The following is a 25,594-nucleotide window of genomic DNA, read 5'->3' as shown; positions in this document are numbered from 1 at the left end:
CTGTTTATACTGTAGAAACAAGCCTATTGGCAACTATCGGCAAAAGTTCCAAAAAGCAACTATCGGCACCGATTAATCGGTAAAACCGAGATATCGGTCTACCTCTAGTACATAACAGTATATTTAGACCTTTGTCCACACACTTGAGTAAAAGTACCATAAATTAGACCCTGATGTAGTAAAGCATGGCCTGATTCCTCTGAAAAAGAGGTGCAGAACATGGATCATTCTCAAACCATTGTTCTCATTTAAGTAGAACAAAGAACATCTCACATGCAAAGGCAAAACGCAGCAACTATGCATTGTCAAAATTATGACCATAATCCAGTCGGCTCTTAGACTATACTCTGTTCTGTGACAGATGAGTTTGGGTCAACTATGTTCCAATTCAGAAAGAAAAAAAAACAGGGTGTGAAAATTGCAGTAACTCCAAAATCCACACTAAAACCTACTTTGAAGCCATTGTTTTCAGTTTCATTGCTGATGAAGTAACAGCGTTTTGCTTTTGTGGCGAAGAAGAGTGTCTTGAAGTGAAGAACCAATGTCATAGTTTCTGACACTTCATACCTCTACGCTTTCCTTTCATTGGAATTATCGTCACAGTTGTACAAAACAATTACATACAAGTGGTGCTCCATCCATGTTGACGCAGTTGAAGTAGCCCACTAATTTCCTACTCATTGTGGGTAAAGTGACTGTAGTTTGTCTCCCATGTCATGAAGGCACACGTAGCTTTGCACAACGTGCCTTGACACATAAAAGCAACACATGTTGTCTTTGTCACTTTGTAATGCCACTGTAAGTGACCTTGTACTAGTAAGACCAGCTGAAACCATCAGCAGAACCAGTTTAGCTGTTTGTTTGTCAGATCAGTCTCTCCTCTGGAGGCACTTTGAGCACACTGCCCATCTCTAGTCTGGCTCCAGCTACTTCCTGTTGACTTGGGCTGTACATACCCTCCGACTGTCGTTTTCTCCGGGCGCTGAGAACCATGCAAACCAGCACCACCAGTGCCAATAGAGTACCAAGACATGCCAATGGGATGGCAACCACCAGCCATGGCACACTTTCCCTCTGCAGTGGCTTCTATACACAGACAGGTGAGTGTAAACAAAATAAGTAAATAAGGATTGATTGCATAGCAGAGATAGTGAAATGAACAGGAAGAATAAAGGAGATTTCGACTCACGGTATTCTCACAGTTGTCTCCAGTGAAGTCGGACACACACTCGCAGAGGTATAAGTTCTGTCTGTTCAGGCAGGTGCCTCCATTAAGGCAGGGGTTTGACTCACACTCGTCTATATCCACTTCACATCTGGAAAAAATAGAGTGGTGAGTAGGAATGGGAACTGAGAATTCAATTTTGTTTTTAAATGTCAGAACTGAATGTTTATCATGACTTTCGGTTTCGTTAAAGGGGTCATGCCATGAGGAATAAAATTTTCCTTGATATTTGTACATATATAAGAGGTCATTGTACTACAAAAAACATACTGTAAGTTTCAGAGCTCAAAATTTCCTCTCGAGTCCAAAAAAAGCTTTTATTGTTTCCACTCTGCAATCAGCTACATTGTGACATCACAGCGCCGTGTAATTTGAATATCCCTGCCTCCACAACATATGTAATCATCACGGTGAGTTGACAGAGAGAGAAAGCGACTGGGTAACTGCAACACTGGAATGGTAATACTGTTACTGTAGTTTGCTTTTTAACCAGCAAAAAGAGAGTAAGGTCGCCAGACATGGTTGTGTTTCTGGTTGTGGAAAAACTGTTTTTCTGCATAGTCTTCTGAAGGATCCCAATGTTAGGAATGAGTGGCTAATTCAAACAAAGTTCCTATGTGGGATTTTATGTTTGGATTCTTTGGATTCATGCATTAATTATTTTGAGAACCAAGGATTCAGACTTTGCATAGAATCTTATATTATTAGATGTAGCAGTGGCAACTATATTTTACACTACGACGGCATTTTAGTGCCATGTAAAAAAAAAAAAAAAAAAAAACAAATCTATGATTTCAAGTCATCATATTTTGAGAATTAAGTCAAAATTATGAGATTAAAGTCTTTACTCTCATAATGCTATGACTTTATTCTCATAATTTTGACATTATTCTCAAAATATTACAACTTTATTCTCTAAATTTTAATTTTATTCTCAAAATATTGACTTTAATCTTGTAAACCTATGACTTTATTCTCGTAATTTTGACTATTCTCAAAATATTATGACTTTATTCTCGAAATGTTAGATTTTGTTTTTATTTTTTTACGTGGCACTACACTAAAACGCCGTCGTAGTACACGACAGCAATGCCGGTGAGTAACAAATTTAATTAATTCAGCTGCCTGTGTTTGTTTGATACAGTATGTAACTGTATAGTCAGCTGTTTTTATTGCAAAATAAATCATGATCGGATCGGATCGTGCTTATTACATGGTTACTTATCAATGAAATACATAATTCCTCACAAAATATTGATATAAGATTAAATGATTTAAATAAATGAAATGAATTATTATTAGGGCTGTCAATCGATACATTTTTTATCAAATTAATTACATGGAATAACGATTAATTAATCGAATGAATTACATACATAAATCTTCAAATAGAAATAATTCAATATACTGTATAATAACTAAAGAACTATAAATATTTATATTTAAATTATATATATATATATATATATGTATAATTTACCAAAAAAAGAATTTAGCAAAAAAAAGAACAATTTTGATAATTAAAATGCATTAAATTATTTTGACACAAGTAAAGCATTAAAAAGAAAATACAAAAAGTGTCTTTAGAATGCAATATATTGTTTATTTTCATATTATTGAACATAAGCCACTCATTGGCCTACAGTCCATAGCAATCCATATTGCGACTGAATTCATAAATCAGTCCGGGATTTATTATGAGATCTTGTCTAAAGACCCGTCAATGTACACCTGCGTCAGACAGACACTTCTGGAGCATCACGGTTGCGTCGTGTCTTAAAACTTACCATTTTTAGGTTGCTGTGTCAAGTTATAACACATATTGAGATCCCTGCATTCGGATTTGCACTCCATCAAGCTGTGTTTGTGCGTAAGAAAGTGTTCTCATCTTGTGTTGTCTGCTCTCGGTAAGTGTGGTTTGTTCTCTGTATAAGCTGCACATTGCCTATACAGCGAGTTTAACTTACTGCCCCCTGGAGAAAACAGGTGGTACTCCAAGCTTGGATTGCTCAGAAATATTCTTTATTACGGTCCATGGACATGATTAATTGCGTTAATATTTTTAACACATTATTTTTTGTACAATTAATCACACAGAATTAATACATTAAATCGACAGCCCTTATTATTTTATTTGTTATATTATCATAGCCAATTACAATCAATTATTAAATTCAGTAATCGATGCATCTAAGTTTCAGCATAATATTGATGCATTTTAAGACCCTGATATGCTATGGTTGAGTCTAAAAAATTTCATTGGGTGTGCCAGCTGATTTTTTGGTTGGCATTTGTACACCCTGGCACACCTGTAGCTACGCCACCACACTATAATTAACAAGGACTCTGATGCATAAGTCTACAGAAGAAACAGGCCGATGTCTGATGTATTAAGAAGTTGTAACTCTCACCTCTCTCCAGTGAACCCAGGTTTGCAGGTACAGTTTGCTCCCAAGAATCCATTGGTGCACACGCCTTCATTTTCACATTGCACATCCACCTCACAATGCCATCTGATGGGTGAGATACACACAGTCATGAATGTTTGTGTTTCACAATTTACTTAATAAAAAAATAGATCTACATTTGCTAAAGAAAGTTAGCTTCGAAGCATTCTACGCATTAGTTTAAACCATGTAGGGCATTAAAAAGGTCGTGTTCTAAACAGTGAGAACAAAATACAATAAGAAGGCTTCCCAAAGTGACAGTGTGACACTTGAGGACAGATATCGAGCAGAAACAGTTGCAAAAACAACAGCAGCAGAATAGCGCCCTCAACTGACAACTGTTATGAACAACATGGCATAAAAATAGGATTACGCCTAAATAATTCTCTGCAACTACAATACTATGAAAACGCGCAAAATGATTGACAGACAGAAAGCATCATTGACCGCGGACACATTTTTGTTTGCTGTTTACAGAGTCTAGAGCCACCACAGAGAACGGTGAGATATCTCACGACACTTAATTCATTAATATCTTTTAGGGAGTAGAATTTTATTTTATTTTTTATTTTTTTGCATACCTTTCCATGAAATATTTTTTAACATTGTAAAACGCCTCAACAGAAGTTGAGTTGTGGAAGTTTGGTCATGGAAAATTTGTGGAAATTTACAAGTCAAAATGTGTAAGAACTTTGGGTTCCACACTTCGAATGTTGTACTCAGTCATTGTTTTCTCACCCCTGTTTTGTTATAACCCCATATGACTTTCTTTATTTTTCTGAACACAAAGGGAGAAATTGTGAAAAGAAAATTGTGCTCAGTGATGTCATACAATGGGAGTTTATGGTGACCACCTCTTCAAGCTTCAAAAGAACACAAAAGTATAACTCAGAAGTCTAATAAATTATTCCATGAGACTCATGATTGTTATGAAAGCATACGATAAGATTTGGTGAGAAACAAACTGAAATCTAATGTACCGTTGATCTCCGGTGCGTGTTCATGATAGGGCACGAGAGCAACAGTTCACGCAGCCCCCTTGTGACATTGGGGCATTCAAGCAAAAACTCGTTTTATATAAACACAGGTCCTCCACAGCGATAGTAACAACTGCACACAAAACAGAGAACAGAACTTACTAAACATGTCTGAAGAGTTTATAGTCACATAATTGATGCATTTCTATGTCCAGCCTTATTGTTTTCAACCGGAGTCCTCAATCAAACAGAGAGAGATGGAGTATGTGGGAATCTCTTTTTCATTCTGAACTGTTGAGTGTTTATGACAGACCTGAGGAGAGTGAGACCTCTGCAAAAACACAACCTTTTTCACAATTTCTCCCTTTATGTTAAGAAAAAGAAAGTCATATAGTGTTATAACAACACAGGGGTGAGTAAACAACGACAAAATTCCCTAGTTTTGATGGTTTTATTATTTAGTAAGGGATGAATAATTCTTTGAATGAATGTTGTCAGAGCAACATATACAACTCTCTCGCTGGCAGGCTAAAGGCCGTGTGCCAATGACTCGCAAAGATGTCTTAAACTAAGCACATACTGTGTTGATGATGAAAACTGCACCAAGTATACTGTGTGATTTTGATGTGTCATGGTGCAGTTATGGTACTCACTGGCAGAATGGGCCTGAGTGATCAGGTGGACAGATGCAGGTGTATCCGTCAACTGTATGCAAACAGGAGCCACCATTCTCACAGCGATGGTCCTGGCACCTGTCCACCTCAACATGGCAGTGATTGCCACCATAGCCAGGGGCGCACTCACACATGTAGTCCCCCGGTAGGTCCCTGCAACTTCCATGGATGCAGGGCTCTTGGCTGCACTCGTTGATGTTATCCTGGCAGCGATCGCCCATCCATCCCGGGGCACATTCACATTCAAAGAGATTGAAGAGGTCCTGGCATCTGCCATTGTTCTGGCAAGGCTCAGAAAGACACAAGTGGGTGCTGGTGCATCCCAGCTGAGGCGCTGCCACCTCGCCAACTCGGATGAATTGAGAGGTTTGTGGTGCTTCCTCCTCGAGGCTTCCAACAAATGGTAAATATACCCCACCAATTCGTACCTCACCCAAACAGCCGGTATAGTTCTCGGCCAACCACACTATGGAGTGGTTGAAGAAGTCCATGTTGCCAGCGGATGCCAGCATGTAGTGGGCTTCTTGCCCATCCACAGTGAGACGCCAACGAGGCACTGCATTGCGCGAGCTGGACACGGAGAGCTTCACTTGGTGCCATTCACCGTCCGAAACAGGCACCTCACTGGTGAAAGATAGCACTTCCAGACTGTTAGCCTTGCGAAACTTCACAATCAGGGAGGAATTCAGAAGGCCCATGCAGAAGAATTCCAGATTGTTGGAGGCACGTACCAGCGTTCCGTTCTCCTCACGGGTTCGCAGCTCCATTGAGATGGTTGTCACAGAGACATATAAGGAGCCGTTGGCACTGTACTTCAAAGCATTGTTCTTGAAGGTGGCATTGGCTAAACCTGGTGAGAGGAGGGTGATATTCAAGAAAAGCGATTCAAGGCTTAAACGCTTAATGAGTAAAGACAGGATCAAAGTAAATCTTTCGCAGACACAAGTTGAAAAACTTTATTTTGCTCTTAATTATGGTACATTTGAGTCCTGCAAGATCTCTTGATTTTATTAATGGTTAAATGTTTTATTTGTGGGTGTAGTATCAAGGATTAAATAAAGAGATGTTATTCATCATTAGAAAGAAAATCGTAGCCATTTTTGTGGTTGGCATGTGCCACTTGCTAATTGACAAGGCTGGGCAATATATAAAATATTCACAACATACGGTACCATACCGAATGGCTCATCCCTAGGCCCCAATCCCTTCAAAGGGTCTACCATCCAGAGTAAGACCATTGGAGGGTTGAAGAGTGTAGGGCTCAAAAGTAGCGGTGATTTGGAACGCACTTCAGTGTCATCTATCCATGCTAAAGAAGGCGCTGTTACCGTCGAATAAAGGCTGAGAAACATTCTTTCGAAGGACTCTTCGAAGCAGCTAATTATGAGCACTTTGGTTTAGAACAACCCTTCAACCCAAGTGTATCTGCCCTCCTCCCCTTGGATCATCAAGCAATTCTATTGGCTACTTTTAAAATCCTATGCAAACTCTGTATGATTCATTTTCTCTTAACTCTTCAAATATGACAAAGAATAACTTTTAAATTATATGTCACATATCATATTATTAAACGGAAGATATAAATGGTTAAATGAACTTACTGAAATATTGTGGAGGTGCTCTGTACTCTATTCCTCATGGCGTTTGTACAATTTCTGCTTGTTCAAAAATAAAAAAGATATGAATGGTAAGATAAACATTTATCTGTTCTGTTTTCTACAGTTAGCTTACAAGCTAATCTGTTAGCCTATTAGCTTAGCATACCACTAGCTTCTTCTCCTCTTCACTTTCATTACATTTCTTCTCACTGTCGCCACCTAGTGATACGGTGGTATGATTGAATTCAAAAGAACCTTTAATTTGCAGTATATTTAATGATTTTACAAACTTTAAATGTTTTAAATCTTTGTGGTTATGGTTAGGTTTAGAGTTATGGATAGGTGTAGGTGTATGGTTGCTGCGGGACTCTAAATAACACAACAAACAGTGTATGAATGTGGCATCCAACTGTTCCAAGACTTCAGGATTTCGCTGGTTATTTGGAGGGGGTGTAACTTGTAGTGGGCGTGTCTTGTAGTTGTCTTGCAGGACACGGACAGACCTCTCTCCTTCAACATGGCAGCAATAATTGTTCTCCCTTCAAAGTGCCCTTAGGAGGCTGATTTATCCCGAATGGAACACAAGGATATTCAGAATTATTTAATATTGTTCTTCTTTGTGTTTATTTAGTGAAAAAAGTGTGGTAAACATGCTGTGACTATTTTTAACTAGACTTTTACTGCCTTTCACATCATGCATTTAACATGTTAATTAATGTAATTGGCAACTAACAGTGCTGTTACATGCTCAATCTAACACCGATAATGTGTAAGGTCATGCAAACACTTTAAACAGTGTTCCTTTATCGGGATAAGGTCATAAACGGTTTAAGCAAAAATCGGCACGAATCTCATACAAACGCATTTTACTTGGGTTTGCGTTGATTTTAGGTAGTTATCGACGTACTGGTTTACATGTAAACGTGCTCAATGAATGATTGATTTTGTCTGAAAATAAAATCACCTTTTAAAGTAATTTTTGAAGCAAATACTGTACATAAATATTGGGATACATCACCTGAAGTCTGAGAAATATTTAGAAAATGTTAGATATTACCCAGCCCTACCAATTGAATTGTTGGGTCTAGCCATGCTTCAGAGTTTTACTGTTGATCTATTTTCATAAACATTGAGATGTTGTTCAGCTAGCCCACAATGACATCTCAGTAAAACACATACTTACACTCATACCCATCAGGTAAGTCCACACATTTGCTCCCAAAGACACACGGATCACTAACACACCACACGCGAGTGTCACACGTCTTCCCAGAGTAGTTCAGAGGACAGGAACACTCAAAGTCATTCCAAATGTCCTGGCATTTTCCTCCATTCTGACAAGGTCTCATCTACAGAGATACACACCAAGACACACACTGTAATTATAAGAACACCAATCTTTCAAGCCAAAGCCAATAACAGCAAGTCGAAATGTGTAAACAAACGTCTCACCTTACACATTTGGTCGCTAACACAATGCTCCAGCAAATTAGATGAATTTCTTGGTAAGTAGCTTGGATGTTGTGGTTTTTGGCTGATGCTCCCTGAGTACATGTACAGTTGTGTGTTATCTATGCGGACGTCCTGCAGACAGCCTTTAAAGTATCCATTCCACTTTGCGGTGTCCTCTCCGTCAGGAAGCCCGCCAAGATACGCCACATCCCCTGCCTCTATCTCAAAATTATTAAACTCTCTAGGGGCAAAAATCTGTACTTTATTAAAGAATATAAAGCCTTGATGTTTTTCAATAGCCACAAACACCTTTTCCCCGTTGGTTATGACGTTGGAGGTCATTCTCATGGAGCTGTATATTGCAATATATATTGAGCCATTTCTTAGAACAACAGTGAGGTAAGCTTCATTCTGACGTTTCAGTTGAAAGATCAGACCATTTAACTGGCGTGATTTCAGCCAAAATGACACAGTGATATTGCCGCTGTGCTTCTGCATGATGGGAAAAGCAGCAAAGCTTCTGTTGCGCTCATGACTGAATGTCCATGAAGAGTACTCTGTTGGGAAAGAGAGTTGAAAGGTTTTCATTTATACCAGTACTGGTATGAAACATGGCATTACAAGCAATAACATGCATGTAAATCTCACAAAAACACGTCAAAAGTTATATTTCACACCAAAATATATTTCAAAAGTCTATATTGTATTTAGCACAAAGAAAATTAAACCTATTTTTAGGACCATTAAGAGTTATTTTAATGACAATTAAGCACATTTGTCATCCCAAATTGTTATTACCATAATTAGGGCTGGAAACCCATTTTAAACAAAAATACCAGAACCGAATGATTTTCATGACTTTCAGTTCTGTAAACAGTTCTCGAACATGTATTCTTCCGCTGATGCAGATGCACGAATGACTCCTATGAACTGGTTCTTTTAAATTTACAGTATAGTCAGATTCCAAACAAATTACTCTTACAAATTACAAATTACTCTTATGAGCCGGTTCTTTTGAATCTACAGCATGAAACACAGCGCGACCAGTGTAGACCGATTCTTTTGAAAATACAACGAGAAACACACAGCAGGACCAATGTAGACCGATTCCTGAATGAATGACTCTTATGAGGCCAATTTTTTGAATCTACAGTGCTAAACACAGTGCAGACCAGTATAGACCGATTGACTCTTAAGAGTATAGACTGACTCTTAAGAGACAGTTCATTTGGATCTAAAGCTTGAAACATACAGTTTCCCAGTTCCCAAAAGAATGACTCCTATTAGCCGATTCTTTTTAATCTACAGCGCAAAACACACAGCGTGACCAGTGTAGACCGATTCCTTAATGAATGACTCATATGAGCCGATTCTTTTGAATCTACAGTGCGAAACACACAGCGTGACCAGTGTAGACCGATTCCTCAATGGATGACTCATATGAGCCGATTCTTTTGAATCTACAGTGCGAAACACACAGCGTGACCAGTGTAGACCGATTCCTCAATGGATGACTCATATGAGCCGATTCTTTTGAATCTACAGTGCGAAACACACAGCATGACCTGTGTAGTCCGATTCCTAAACAACTGACTCATATGAGCTGATTCGTTTGAGTCTACAGCGCAAAACATACAGCGCGACCAGTGTAGTCCGATTCCCGAATGAATGACTCTTATTCTTTTGAATATACAAGAAGTTAATCAAAAACTTACTGAACTGACTTGAAATGAACCAAGAATTCAGAATAATAGTTGTTGTGTGAATGTGCGAGTTGTTGCTACGAATGTGTAGTTTAATGATTCTCAAAATCTTATCAATAGTTTTGAGGTGAAATACACCCTGACACATTTTCTCCCCTTTTCTCCCCAATTTGGAATGCCCAATTCCCAATGCACTGTAAGTCCTTGTGGTGGCATAGTGACTCGCCACAATCCAAGTGGTGGAGGACGAATCTCAGTTGCCTCCGCGTCTGAGATCGTCAATCCGCGCATCTTATCACATGGATTGTTGAGCGCGTTACCATGGAGACGTAGCACGTGTGGAGGTTTCACGCTATTCTCCTCGGCATCCACGCACAACTCATCACGTGCCCCACCAAGAGCGAGAACCACACATTATAGCGACCACGAGGAGGTTACCCCATGTGACTCTACCCTCCCTAGCAACCGGGCCAATTTGGTTTCTTAGGAGACCTGGCTGGAGTCACTCAGCATGCCCTGGATTCAAACTTGTGACTCAGGGGTGGTCTTGATGATTTGGACACTGGTCCCAGCATGATTAACTAGCTCAACCAGCAAGACTACTTTGGTCAACCAGCTTAATAAGAAAGACCATGCTGGTCGACCAGGTTCACAAGCTAGGTTTTGCCATTGCATGATAAAGAATCAACCTGTTCATATTCAATTACTTTGAATACAGTTAAAATTAAGTCTCACCTTCTGAACAGTTGTGTCCATGAAACGGCCTGTGACAGTCACACTTATAGTCCGACCACAGGTCTACACAGTGACCGCGATCAGAACAGGGGTCTGGTTGACACCATTCTGTCTTCTCACAGCCCACCTCAATGTCCACGGCCTGCTCTGGACTGAGGTGTTGCGGAAGGACTGGCTGAGAATCTATCAGCAGATCCTCAAAACAGCCAACAAATCCCGTCCTGGTTGCGGTTTTGTTCAAGTACTCCTCTGGAACTCCACCAATGTACACTTTCTCCAAACCATGTGGCTGGAAGGAGAGAAGCTGGTTGTGACCTTCATCCTCAGCTTTGGTCTCGTCTTCTGCCAGCAGGGTCAGAATTAACCTCTCATCCACAGTAACCAAAACTTCATGCCAGAGTCCATCGCTGAAATTACCCTTCAGTGTCACAGCGAGTTTCAAGTCTCCTGATTCAGCTCTCGAGTTGAGATTTCCACCAATTAGCTCCAGTATGAAAAAATGTTCTTGGCTTCCTCTGTAGAAGAGAATTAAATCAGGCAAGGTCGTCCTAAACCGCAGTTGGATACTTGGCCCCAGGAATCCAGCTTGCCTGCGAGTCCTGTTACTATGTGGAACTTCGACGACCATATAACCCCCTCTAGAGAAGGAGAAGGTTGTGGTCATTTTACATTTGTCACCGTAGAAACCAGGAGTGCACCGACAGGTGTGCTGGTGCTCATCGCCTTGCAGTGAAGGTATACAGGTGGCACCGTTTTGGCAGGGGTCATCCATGCAGCCGGTCAGTGTGATGTTACAGTCATGGCCGCCCCAGGGCAGCTGGTCAAGCGCAGGAGGAGGACATTGGCATATGTAGTCATTAATGCCGTCTTCACATTGGGCTCCATTCTGACACGGTTCATTCTCACATTCATCAATGTTGATCTCACACACAACACCTGTAGGGGAAACACAAAGACAAAGGTCTTGTGATAAATTTGGTACATCTGTTCAACCGGAAAAAAACTGTTATTTTGTTTTATTTAATAGCTTTTTAAATGCAATGCTTTTATTTTACGGAAAACATTTTTATAAGCAATCCAAACAGACAGACAGACAGACAGACAGATAGATAGATTGATTTAGTCATGTCTGTGCGTTGGATGCTTTCAACACAAAGAGTTTTGAACACAATAAAGTGTGTAGTGTGCAGTTTCTGTTTGACTTTCCAAACAGTTTCCCAAAAACATACACCTGTCTACCAATGGTTGGAAAAACAGACAAGCAATTCAGAAAGACAGATATGTTTAGTTTTCAGACGGACAGACAGACAGACAGCCAGACAGACAGACAGATAGATAGACAGATATATATTTTTAGTTTTCAGATGGACAGATGGGCAGGCGGACGGACGGACGGACGGACAGATAGATATATAGATATTTTTAGTTTTCAGACAGACAGACAGATAGATAGATATTTTTAGTTTTCAGACAGACAGACAGACAGATAGACAGATAGATAGACAGATAGATAGATAGATAGATAGACAGACAGATAGATAGATAGATAGATAGATAGATAGATGGACAGATATTTTTAGTTTTCAGACAGACAGACAGACAGACAGATAGATAGATAGATAGATAGACACAATAACATCATAGTCATGCAGAAATGTTAGTAGCACCATCATTTTTTTACTGCTGTTTCACTTACAATCCATTTTGAGCCAAATGGAACAAAAACATGGCATACATTATATATGAGATTCTTCAAATACTGTATTAAATGACAATGCCACACTTAATTGGCCTAATCTGGACAGGAGAATGATGAACTCTCCACAGGTTAATTCTACAGTAATCCAGCAGACCTGAAGCCCTCCAGAAAGTGTCGACACTTTACCTGTCAGGAGAAGCAGCCCATTGCATATCACTTCCACTATTTCTCGTTTCATCCTGCCAAACGTCCAGACCGCAGTCACTCTCCTCAACAAGACAAGCAGTCGCAGACACTGACACAAACTTGACAGCTTCCAATTCAGACGTCTATCTCAGTCCCTACTTTCTATCTACTTCTCTTGGTCTTTCTTTCCTTCTGGCTTCTCTCTCTCCACACACCCACAGCTCTCTGTACCAAGCGTTCAGGAGTGATTACGGGGGATGAGTCCAGCAGATCTTCCCCTCCCTTCCCAGCTGCCTCCTGTCCATGCTGACATCAGGAATGTCTGACAGCTCAGGCTGCTGTGAACGATTGCTTCCATGCCAGCTAGAGGCCGACTTATTACTGGGGATGTGGTTTTAGTCATGTCTGTGCGTGGGATGCTTTCAACACAAAGAGTTTTGAACACAATAAAGTGTGCAGTGTGCAATTTCTATTTGACTTTCCAAACAGTTTCCCAAAACATACACCTGTCTACTAATGGTTGGAAAAACAGATAGTCCCGCCCCAAACTCACACCTTTTCCTGTTGGTTAGAGTCGGAAGATAAGATGTTGGGCCTCTCAAAAGAAACAGCAATGTTTTAAAAATGGCACAGAGTCACAGTTTTTACACTTTTCAGGAAGTCAGCTAACATATATTTGTCTCTAAAAAAAATTTTTTTAAATTACACACTTCACCTTTTATATATGAATAATTTAAACACAAGTGTTGCTGACTTTAAAGGGATTTTAAAGGGGAAAATAAAATCCTTTGAACCATCAGTTATTTGTCCAACAAAGTCAAGAACATTTGTTGTTCTTCAGGATGATCTGTCTTAAGCAGCTCTTCTGTAAGCTTCTCACTTCACGCAAAAAAACAACAAAAAAATCAGACATGTAAACACACACAAACACAACCTAAAATTACCTCAACATTTGACATTTGGAAAGTGCTCTTTCCTCCAGTGATCATCTAACATGTTTATCCTCCTTGTTATTGAAATGCAGCATTTCCTGTTTTAATTTCATTTGTAATGACATGTCTAGCATCTTCAGCTCAATCACTGTGTATGTGAAGGCGTTTGGGGTAATCATGGGTAATTCGAATTAGTGGCCAATTAGCCGATAAGTGTTCCATTAACAGACACGTCTGTAATCTTTCCTTTTCTATTCACGCTGATGAATTGCATCTCCTCCAGACCCAGTATAAGGAGAAGCCACTTGTTAACATTTTTGGGAGAAATCGCAACACTCAGTTTGGCAGCTGAAGAAAGAAAGTCCAGCTCTTCGATGAAAAAGCCATTCGCCATATTGATGGATACTTTTTTTATGCATTTGGCAGACGCTTTTAGCCAAAGCGACTTACAGTGCCGAGGGGGATCTCAGAGCTCAAGCCCAGTTCTGTGCTGGAACCCCTTCATTGTGGACAGCACTCCAAATCTGTTACATGCAACGACCGTGTGCTACGTCTTAACCAATGTTCGTGAAAGAGCTCATTTTAAGCAAAATTTTTGTGCCAGCTTAAAGCGCCAGTGGGCGTGGGTAGGATCATTTGCACTATCTGTGGGTGTATGCGCACAAGCTGGATTGCATTGCGTGTAAATGAAGTGTCACAAAGCATAATTTGTTATTTTTCCTGAGAAATAGGTCATTGTGCTAAGACATTTCAGAAGCACCACTTGTCTAAACTCAGTTCCTGCATTTGCAGTTTAGAGATTCCACCAGCAGGTGGTAATAAAGTTAATGGCCAAACTCTGAAAGTATAGTGGATTATCCAATTATGTCCACTGTTGTTGCTGTTTTATGAAACAAAAATTTATGAGATTTGTGTTACTTACTAGAGCTCATGGTTTATTTTTTCAGTTATTATTATTATTGTTTATATGTTCAGTTGTATTAATGATCTAATTTACAGCATATCTGTATTTTATATTTTTCCACCTGTTGTCATAGAGTGATTTTTAAGTCACTGCAAAAGGGCCGGTGGAAGAATTTGGAGAGTAAAATATTTGGATTTGGTATTATTTGACCAATTCGTTATTTTGATTATATTTTTCATTTAGTTTAAAGTGTAATTTGAATTTAGAAATATTTTTGGTATAATTTTTATGTTTTTCAATAAATTAATTTAATCTGTCAAAATCAAAATCAAACAAGGTGCGTGCAAAAATCCCTCGAGCCACGGCCTAACCTGGAAGCCGATACAATCGAGTGTCAGGTAGATGAAAATTATTAATAATACTTAAAATCTCTACAATATAAGGGAGCCTATGTTCAAATCCTGATGAGAACCACAGTCACTGTCATAGAAATATGCTTGACATTTAACAAGGATTCAGTTATTGCATTTATATTCTTTTATTTGATTGCATACAGTCTATTTACACTAGCAACTCCTTATGAATGTGCTGTCTTTGTTTATATCGCTGCTGCTTGAGGGAATGGACTGTACAATAGGACGCATACAGTTCAATAACCTGAGAAGAACCTCAAAATTAAATTGTGCATGAAATAAAGCATCTACTGAATCAGATATTCCGTCGCAGCACAATAGTAATGACTTCATGAATTTTTTTACTGATAAAATTTAAATAATCAGAAATAAAATTGGAATTATGCAATCAACTGTCACAGAACCTCATAAAACAGTGTCTCATAATTTTCCTCACGAGCAACTTCAATCCTTCGCTGTCATAGTTCATGATAAGCTAACAAAACTTATCAAAAAATCAAAAGCCACAACATGTATGTTATATCCAATACCAACTAAGCTCTTAAAAGAAGTATTCCCAGTAATCTCAGAACCTCTTCTTAATATTATTAACTCCTCGCTATCCTTAGGACATGTCCCATGAAACTTTAAAATGGCAGTTATCAAGACGCTTATTAAGAAGCCACAGCTTAATCCTGGAGAACTGGGTAATTACTGACCGATTTCAAATCTACCATTTATGTCGAAAATACTAGAAAAGGTAGTGTCCTCCCAACTATGTTCATTTCTACAGAGAATTAGTATGTTTGAACAGTTTCAGTCAGGATTTAGGCCCCATCACAGTACAGAGACTGCACTTATCAGAGTAACAAATGACTTGCTCTTATCATCTGATTGCGGCTGCATTTCTCTTCTAGTGCTTTTAGATCTTAGTGCTGCCTTCGACAGCATAGATCATGACATTCACTTGAATAGGCTAGAGAATTATGTTGGCATTAGTGGACTTGCATTAGCATGGTTCAGGTCCTATTTATCAGACCGCTACCACTTTCTATGTGTAAACAAGGAATTGTCAAATCAAACAAAAGTTAAGTATGGAGTGCCACAGGGATCAGATTTAGGGCCTCTGCTTTTCTACTTATACATGCTTCCCCTGGGAGATATTATCAGGATTCATGAAATAAGTTTCCACTGTTATGCCGACGATACCCAACTTTATATTTCTTCTAAACCTGACGAAATTTCACAATTCTCCAAATTAGCAGAGTGTATCAATGAAATCAAAGATTGGATGGCCAGAAATTTCCTTCTACTCAGTTCCAACAAAACAAAGGTACTAATGATTGGACCAAAAACCTCTAGAAATATAATGTGACTCTCGATGGATGTACTGTTACATCGTCTTCTATAGAAAAGAACTTAGGTGTTATATTTGATACCAATCTTTCCTTTGAAAATCAAATTACCAATGTTTGTAGAACAGCATTCTTCCACCTCAGAAATATTGTTAAATTATGACACATGCTTTTTGTTGCTGATGCCGAAAAACTAATTAATGCATTCATGACCTCAAGATTAGATTATTGTAATGCATTACTGGGAGGATGTCCAGCAAGATCAATAAATAAACTTCAACTGGTTCAAAATGCAGCAGCCAGAGTGCTGACTACAACCAAGAAATATGATCATATTTGCCCCATTTTATCATCGTTACATTGGCTACCTGTTAAATTTCGTATTAATTTTAAAATTCTGTTAACTACGTACAAAGCTTTAAATGGTCTAGCTCCACAGTACTTAAGTGACCTTCTACCATGCTATATTCCATCACGTTCATTACGATCACAAAATTCTGGCCTGTTAATTGTTCCTAGAATATCAAAATCCACAAAAGGAGGCAGATCCTTTTCCTATTTGGCTGCTAAACTATGGAATAGTCTCCCTAACACTGTTCGAGATGCAGACACACTCACTCAGTTAAAGTCTAGACTAAAGACTCATCTATTTAGCAAGGCATACACCTAATTTATCCTTCAACTCACAATTAGGCTGCTTTAGTTAGGTCTGCCAGAACCAGAAACATCCATCATGATCTACAATATGCATAAAATTCATATCCCGTGGTTACAGAGTTGCAGACTCCACTGCTCTATGTCGCTGAGTGATGACGACTAACCACAGGCAGTGCTAGCCAGACATCACTTCAGTCTTTTACGACGGACTTCAGAGGATGAACTGATGCCAACTCCATCTGAAAGACACCAGATACTTCATATGCCAGTGCGTGAACCTTGGACTTAGGATGAACCCCACCGAACCTCACTGAAATGACCTGCAGGTTGAACTGCGATGCACCTCACTGATCTCTGCCTACATCACCTCGGTCTAATGATGGACTACATCCTTCATCATCCAACTAACAAAGGACAATACATCTATGTGAACTTCTGCAGTTAATCCAGGATGGACTTCAAAGACATTAGTCATTAATCTTACAGTTCTTACAAATCTTTTTTTTTTTTTAAACACTGGTCCTTAACGCTTACTTAGTTTATTAATTTTAAACCATGACTTGCACTACACATAAATAACTTATATTGGCATTATATTCATTTTTTTTTTTTATGCATGATTTCTGTAAAGCTGCTTTGAAATGTTGTGTGTTGTGAAAAACGCTATACAAATAAAAATGACTTGACTTGACCTAGCCCATTAGCGCTATGCGAGTGCAATTTCACCAAACCCACTTGCACATAGACTTATCGCATGCTTGCACAAAACTATCTAAACTTCATGGCGTGCAATCTACAGTATGTAGGGGGACTTTAACACTTTATCTGCAGCCAAAAAAATGCCACTTTATCGAATAACCGAATTAAAAGACCCTGCAAACAAAGCATAGTGAAATTTTGCACTTTGAAATTTAGAAAATGTTATCTAGCTCATTACTTTCCATAACATTTCCCAACACTGGTTGAAAGGTTAGCTAAGTAAAACGTTTTAGAGATTTATCTTTCCCCATGAATGTAAGGCCAAAATGGCCACAAAGTGGACCAACCTGCATAAAATAAGACTTTGCATCCATCTGCCACAGTCATGTGATTATTTCAAACAAACTGTTGCATTCAAAACTTTACATGGTAATACTGAAAACAACGACACAAATAGACTCAAACTTGCAGAAATGATATGCATTGTCTCACCTGTGAATCCTGGAGGACATGAGCACTGATATGCATTGATGAGATCCTCACAGGTGCCTCCGTTTTCACACGGCATAGACTCACATTCATTCACATTAATTGAGCAGTTTTCACCTATATAAAAGAAAACATCATTACCAGCAGCTCCTTTTATTTTACGAGTTAACTATTGTAGACTGTGAACGCTGTGTCAAAGTAATTTCATCTTCATATGTCACCTGTGAATCCAGCGATGCAGTGGCACAGGAATCCGGCTGCATTCTCATAGCTGAAGTCGGTGTCCAGTTCAGGCAGAACTCTGTAGTGACTGGAGTCTGATCGCTGGAAACATTCACCGTCATTCTCACACGGCCAAGTTTCACACTCGTTCACATCAATCTCACAGTTCCCACCTATGTAACCTGAGAAGATTCATTTAATTCACAATTACGTTAACTGCAAAGGGAGTGTGACCAAAGTAATTTGCACAGTCGCCTCAACTAAAAATGCATAAATGTCATTGCATTTTGCATTAGATTGCAAAATATCAAAGTTTTGGGTTGTTCCGTGTTAATTCAACCAAATTTCAGAAACTTTTTTATTTCATTAATACTTTTTCAGAAGAAAGATAAACATAAATTATGATGAAAGCCCAAATATTAAATGTAATATCGGTCAAATATCATTTGGATCAATATTCGGTCAAAACTAAAAAATCATTATTTTATGTGTACACAGACATTGGTTGGTCTATTTCTAAAATCAGTTGACTTCAGCACCCCTTGCATTATACGGCAATGGTGGAGTCCAAAAATTGGGGGGAAAAAAACATTTTTGTGTTGTGTAGGATATCTTAATCTCTTTTTAGATTCTGATTCAGAAAAAAACGTTCCTTTTGTTTTCCTAATTTTTAAGGCGCTATCGTTAATCCATTTTCAATGGTCCATGCACATTTTGTTTTCGACTACTGACAATTGGTAAAGATTTAACAATTTATGCATGGAGCCACATTGAGAGTCCCATATCTCTGGGATTGAACCATATAGGGCCTTAAAAATGAAGATATAGAAAGGAAAGTTTGTTCTGAAAGGATATTAAGATATGTTTAATACTTCTGGAGCTATAGGCACTTCAACTTTGGAAAAACAACACAAAAGTGTGTTTTTTCCCCATTTTTGGACTCACACCATTGGCATTTAATGAAACAAGGGGTGCTGAAGTCAACTGATTTTAGTAACAGACCTACCAATCTATGTGTACAAATAAAATAATGGTGCTGGTTTTCATCATCATTTATGTATATCTTTCACCAGTAGAAAAATTATCAAAACCAAAATTTTGAGCTGGGGGACTCACGCTTGCTTTGATATACTGTTATCCAATGCAATGACATTCACACATTTTTAAGTGTCAGATGTGTTGTCTGTAGCATCATAGTGTCTCATTTGATTACAGTAAAGTAAGCAGTGATTTAGGAGATGCTTTTATCCAAAGCGACTTAACATTACTCTTAATATGGGGTCAGCACCGCTGAATCAACCTGGGATTAAGAACCTTGACCAAGGGCAAGACAGCTCATTGTTGATCCCTTACAGGGTTTCTAGGCCAGATCTTTAACCATTAAGTCCCTCAAAGTAGCCATAAGAAAAGCATATGTGTGCTTCGTAATAAGGGAAAATGTAAAAGATTCGGTTAATCAGATGAGTGAGATTAAATAGTTGGGTGAGGGTAAAGCTGTGTGGAATAGAACATGGTTAAACAAGGATTATGACTTTAACAGATGGCTGCACTTGTGTTATCAGGTGGTGGGGTTCAAACATGACAGCAACAGCCTTTTACATGTGCCGTGACCTGTACTTTGCCTAAAATGTATGTACATCTGCTCAGGAAAAGACCTTGCATCCATAATAAATACGTTCATTTCATATATTAAATAGTCTGTTTACCTTTTACTGCTTCATTTTTATTTATTCACAGCTGTGATGTCTACTTTATTGTGGCTTTTTGATTGTTTAGAATAGCATACTTATACTATTTCTGTAGTATGGAGTATTTATATTATGCTCTGTATGCAAATTGTCTCTATGCATGGAATAAATGGATGAACAACTACAGTCTAGTTTTTGTTTTGTTTTTTTTACACAAAATTACACTAGAAATGCAAAATAACGTTATTATTTTTGAGACAAAAACTGGATGCCACTCACTGAAATAAACATGCTATGTGATGTCATTTGACAACAATGCAGCATACTAACATTTGAAATATTTACTGTTGCATTATGCATTTTTTCACATGCTATTTATTTAAATTAGTAGACAGTATATATTATGCAGTATGCAGTTAATATTATGCAAGTATGCCATCCAAATATACCTGCAGCCTAAGTTTATAACGATTTGAATGTTTGCATTGGCATACATGTTTCTCTAGAGGGCAGTGTGATGTAAAGAACATGAACAATGTTTAAACATTGGTTCTTTGGCACGTGGATGAACCAGATGAAATATTATCTTCAATTATTACTGTAATTCATCTGCCTAATATAACAGCATCAATGACATATAACAAATAAGCTAAACTATAGTTACCTGGCCAGCAGAGACAGGTGTATTGGTTAACTCCCTCCTGGCAGGTCGCACCATGCTGACAGGGGTCAGATGCACACTCAGGTATATCCTCTTCACAGAAAGAGCCCACAAATCCAGTGCCACTGCAGTCACACTCAAAGCTGTAATTAAACCCCAATAATTAAGTTAAACTTTGAAGTCACAATGATTGATTAGTTAAATCATTGGTTGATTAGTTAAGCCACTTAGTGATTACTTAAGTTACTGATTGATTGGTTAACACTCAACTGTAAATACACTCACCTGTTGACCATGTCCAAACACAGACCATCATGCTGGCAGGGTGAACTTTCACACTCATTGATGTTGAGTTCACAGTAAATGCCTTCATATCCAGGTTCACACTCACATGTGTACAGTCCCACATGATCGTGACAGGTGGCGCCGTTCTGACATGGAGCCACTTCACATTCATCAATCTCAACTTCACAATTCACACCTGCAGCCCAGATGAACACTTACACAGTGAATAAATAGAAGTCTCTCCAAACACAAACATTTTTAATGTATTTATGTTAAAACAACTGCAATTTAAAAAATAAACAAAGTTATTTGGACGAAACACATCTGTTCCGTGAGCACACTAATTGCACTTATCACTGCACTCAACCTGCACTTAATGTACAGAAGAAAAAAAATCCTTGTCTGTCTCTTTCTTCTGTTCTAGCATCTTTGAAAAATTGCTTGCTATGTGTCTCATTTGTAAGTCACTTTGGAGAAAAGTGTCTGCTAAATGACTAAATGTAAATGTAAAGGTATCATGGAAAAAACATATTTTTTTGGACAAGTACCAATACCGTCCTTTTTCTGTATATATACTGTGGTTTTACCCTGTTTTTAGACATGTCTCATAGTAATGTAGTAATACTATGTTTTTGACAATGGTACTATGGTAGTAGCATGGCATTTTGGGGGATGTTCCATGGTAATACCATGTTTTTTAATGTACAATGGTAATAGCATGGTATTTTGAACATGTATCATGGTTATACCATGTTTTTGGACATGGTGCTATGGTAGTACCATTTTTAGACATAACATGGTAATACTATGGTGTTTTGAATATGTGCCATGGTAATACCCTGTTTTTCTCGACAAGGTACCATAGTATTACCATGTTTTTGGAAATGTACCCAGGTGATACCACGTTTTATACATGCACCCTGGTTTTACCATGTTTTTGGGCAAGGTACCATGGTAATACCATGTTGTTTTTGGATATGTACCCTGGTTATACCATGTTTTTAGACATGTACCCTGGTTATACCATGTTTTGTGGACATACTATGGTAATACCATGTTTTTTGGGCATGTACTCTGGTAATACCATGTTTTTTGGGCATGTACTATGGTAAAACCATGTTTTGTGGATGTGAAGTATGGTAATACCATGTTTTTTGGACATGTACTATGGTAATACCATGTTTTTTGGACATGAAGTATGGTAATACCAAGTTTTTATACATGTACCCTGGTTTTACCATGTTTTTGGACAAGGTACCATGGTAATACCATGTTTTTTTGGATATGTACCCTGGTTATACCATGTTTTTAGACATGTACCCTGGTTATGCCATGCTTTTTGGACATGTACTATGGTAATACCATGTTTTGTGGACATACTATGGTAATACCATGTTTTTGGACATGTACTATGGTAATACCATGTTTTGTGGACATGTACTATGGTAATACCGTGTTTTTTGGACATGCACTATGGTAATACCATGTTTTGTGGACATGAAGTATGGTAATACCGTGTTTTTTGGGCATGTACTATGGTAATACCATGTTTTTTGGGCATGTACTATGGTAATACCATGTTTTGTGGACAAGAAGTATGGTAATACCATGTTTTTTGGACATGTACTATGGTAATACCATGTTTTTTGGACATGAAGTATGGTAATACCGAGTTTTAATACATATACCCTGGTTATACCATGTTTTTAGACATGTACCCTGGTTATACCATGCTTTTTAGGCATGTACTATGGTAATACCATGTTTTGTGGACATGAAGTATGGTAATACCATGTTTTTTTGGACATGTACTATGGTAATACCATGTTTTGTGGACGTACTATGGTAATACCGTGTTTTTTGGACATGTACTATGGTAATACCATGTTTTGTGGACATGTACTATGGTAATACTGTGTTTTTTGGACATGTACTATGGTAATACCATGTTTTGTGGACATGAAGTATGGTAATACCGTGTTTTTTTGGACATGTACTATGGTAATACCATGTTTTGTGGACATGAAGTATGGTAATACCATGTTTTTTGGACATGTACTCTGGTAATACCATGTTTTTTGAAAATGAAGTATGGTAATACCAAGTTTTTATACATTTACCCTGGTTTTACCATGTTTTTGGACAAGGTACCATGGTAATAATTTTTTTTTGTAAATGTACCCTAGTTATACCATGTTTTTTGCTCATGTACTATGGTAATACCATGTTTTTATACATGTACCCTGGTTATACCAAGTTTTTTGGATGTACTATGGTAATACCATGTTTTTTGTTCATTTGTGTGTTTGTTTGTATTTTTTGCCCATGTACCCTGGTTATACCACATTTTTATACATATACAATGGTTAAACCATATTTTTTGGACATGTACCATTGTTATACTATGCTTTTTTTTTTTCAACAATGTACTATGGTAATACCATATGATAATACATGTACCCTGGTATTTTTATTATTATTATTATTATTATTATTATTATTATTATTATTATTATTATTATTGACATTCTTTGACACGACATGTAAATGCTTATATGAACATAGTAAAATATATGAACAGTAATTACCATGGTACATAGTCAAATTTTTTTGCACAAATTTTACCCCCTTTAGGGGTAAAAAATCTTGTCACTGGGGCAGTACCCTCAAAGGTACACCCACTGTGCCCTCTCAAGATACTAATTTGTACCCCTTAGGGACTGATAAGGAACAAATATATTATGATTGACATGCAACGTGTACCGTGGGTTTGACTTTAAATGTACTGCCCCAGTGACAAGCTTAATTACCCCTAAAGGCACACTCTTTGCACCATTTCTTTTATGACAGTGTATATATCAAAGCATCATGGTACTCCCATCTGACACAATCACTATATTGTGAAACCCCTACAGTGATGGTAATACACAGTCCTTACCAGTAAACCCAGGCAGACAGTCGCAAATGTAGCGGTCCTTCCCGTTGATGCACGTCCCATTGTTCTCACAGGGTTGTGAGGCGCACTCGTTGATGTCAATCTCACAGTGGTAGCCTTGGAAACCAGGCACACAGTAGCAGTAGTACACATCAATACCATCCTGACAGATGGCACCATTCTTGCAGGGCTGCGACAGACACTCGTCAATATCATCTTCACAGTGTTGGCCCTGGAAACCCCGGGCACACTGGCACTCATACCCAGTTGGTGCCCACACGCAAGTGGCATTATTGTAGCACGGTTCATCTGAGCAGTCTCGCACCCTAGTCCTGCAATCATCCCCACTGTATCCACTGGGACAGTGGCAGGAATATCTGTTCACTCCATCCACGCAGTGGCTCTTGACACCCATGCAGGGGTTACTCTCACAGTCGTTGATGTTGTGGGTGCAGTTGGGTCCGTCAAACCCGTAGGGACATAGGCAGGTGTAGTTTTTGGTTCCTGGAGTGCTGATGCAGTTGGGGCAATCTTTGTCAAAACACGGGTCAAATAAACGCTCACATTGTATGCCAGTGTAAATAACCGGGTCATCTGAGCAGACACAAAGGAAGCCAACCATAGTATCAATGCATGTGCCTCCGTTTTGGCACGTGGTTGGCGAACACACGTCGGCCGTCACTGTGCAGAACAGACCTGTGGGTGAGCAATAATCCATTATCTGTTAAGTGTCCTTAAATATCTCACCAGTCTCTGTGACAGCTCTAGACTCTTTAAACAGCGAACAAAAATGTGTACACGGACAATGACGCTTTCTGCCTGTCAATCATTTTGCATGTTCTTATAGTATTGTAGTTGCACTGAATTACTGAGGCATCATGCCATTTTTATGCCATGTTGCTCATAACAGTTGTCAGTTGAGGGTGCAATTTTGCTGCTGTTGTTTCTGTCAACAGTTTCCGCTCGTGTCGATCTCAGTAAAGCTCATTTGGTATCTTTGGAGTGCAGGGTTTTGGAAAAAAGGGGGCGTGGTTAATTCAATGGCTCAGTTTGTGGAAATTCTAGAACAGCTAAAATCACTTACAGCACCTTTAACAACTACTTTGATTATTTGTACAGTACTCTAAGAAAGTTGAAGACTTAAAGGGATAGTTCACCCAAAAATGACGACACCTATGTTGATCCAAACTCGTATAACTTACTGTCTTTGTTTGGATCAACATGACGGCCGTGATTTTTGGGTGAACTATACCTTTAAATGAGAAATAGATAGAAGTGGATTTAAATTCCAGTGGGATAAAGGGGCTTTCCTTCTCTCTACCTCCTCCACCGGCAGATGGGTGCACAGCATAACCGTCTTACCGACGCTGACTTAACCTCCACCAGATGCTCCGTCAATGGATTGCGTCTGCTCAACTGACAACCACTCACTGACACAAATCCATCTTTACACACGTGACGGATCGCAACGTATCTGCTGACAGCACGGCCATGCACAAGGCCAGGAGACCCTGGGTAAATTTTGAAGCTAATAAGCTCATCTGCTGGTTGTCACCATGAGGATTCTTAACTAGCCTACCCAGCAAGAATCAACAAGCTGTATAATTTGAGGTATCATTCATGTCTTTTGCACAAACTGTGCAGGGCGAGTAACAGGACAAAGTTTAATCCTTAGATGT

The 25,594-nt window shown here is 38.7% G+C and overlaps 1 protein-coding gene across 1 annotated transcript; it reads right to left on the bottom strand.

Moving 5' to 3' along the window:
• Positions 1 to 377: 377 nt before the first annotated feature.
• On the bottom strand, positions 378 to 24,633 carry LOC127415353 (protein crumbs homolog 2-like). The gene is made up of 12 exons (XM_051654085.1): positions 23,919 to 24,633; positions 20,981 to 21,176; positions 20,699 to 20,838; positions 18,346 to 18,528; positions 18,128 to 18,241; positions 10,812 to 11,747; positions 8,374 to 8,930; positions 8,105 to 8,270; positions 5,303 to 6,173; positions 3,637 to 3,738; positions 1,190 to 1,316; positions 378 to 1,086 (listed from the first exon to the last, which is right to left on the bottom strand). Exons 1-12 carry the CDS (start codon positions 24,631 to 24,633, stop codon positions 865 to 867), a joined length of 4,329 nt encoding a protein of 1,442 aa, XP_051510045.1. The 3' UTR covers positions 378 to 864.
• Between the last annotated feature and the right edge of the window lie 961 nt (positions 24,634 to 25,594).

This window comes from Myxocyprinus asiaticus, chromosome 24, assembly GCF_019703515.2.
Source record: "Myxocyprinus asiaticus isolate MX2 ecotype Aquarium Trade chromosome 24, UBuf_Myxa_2, whole genome shotgun sequence".
NCBI classification, from domain to species: Eukaryota; Metazoa; Chordata; class Actinopteri; order Cypriniformes; family Catostomidae; genus Myxocyprinus; species Myxocyprinus asiaticus.
The sequence above is the reverse complement of the archived record's forward strand: the minus strand, read 5'-3'. Positions and strand labels throughout refer to the sequence as shown.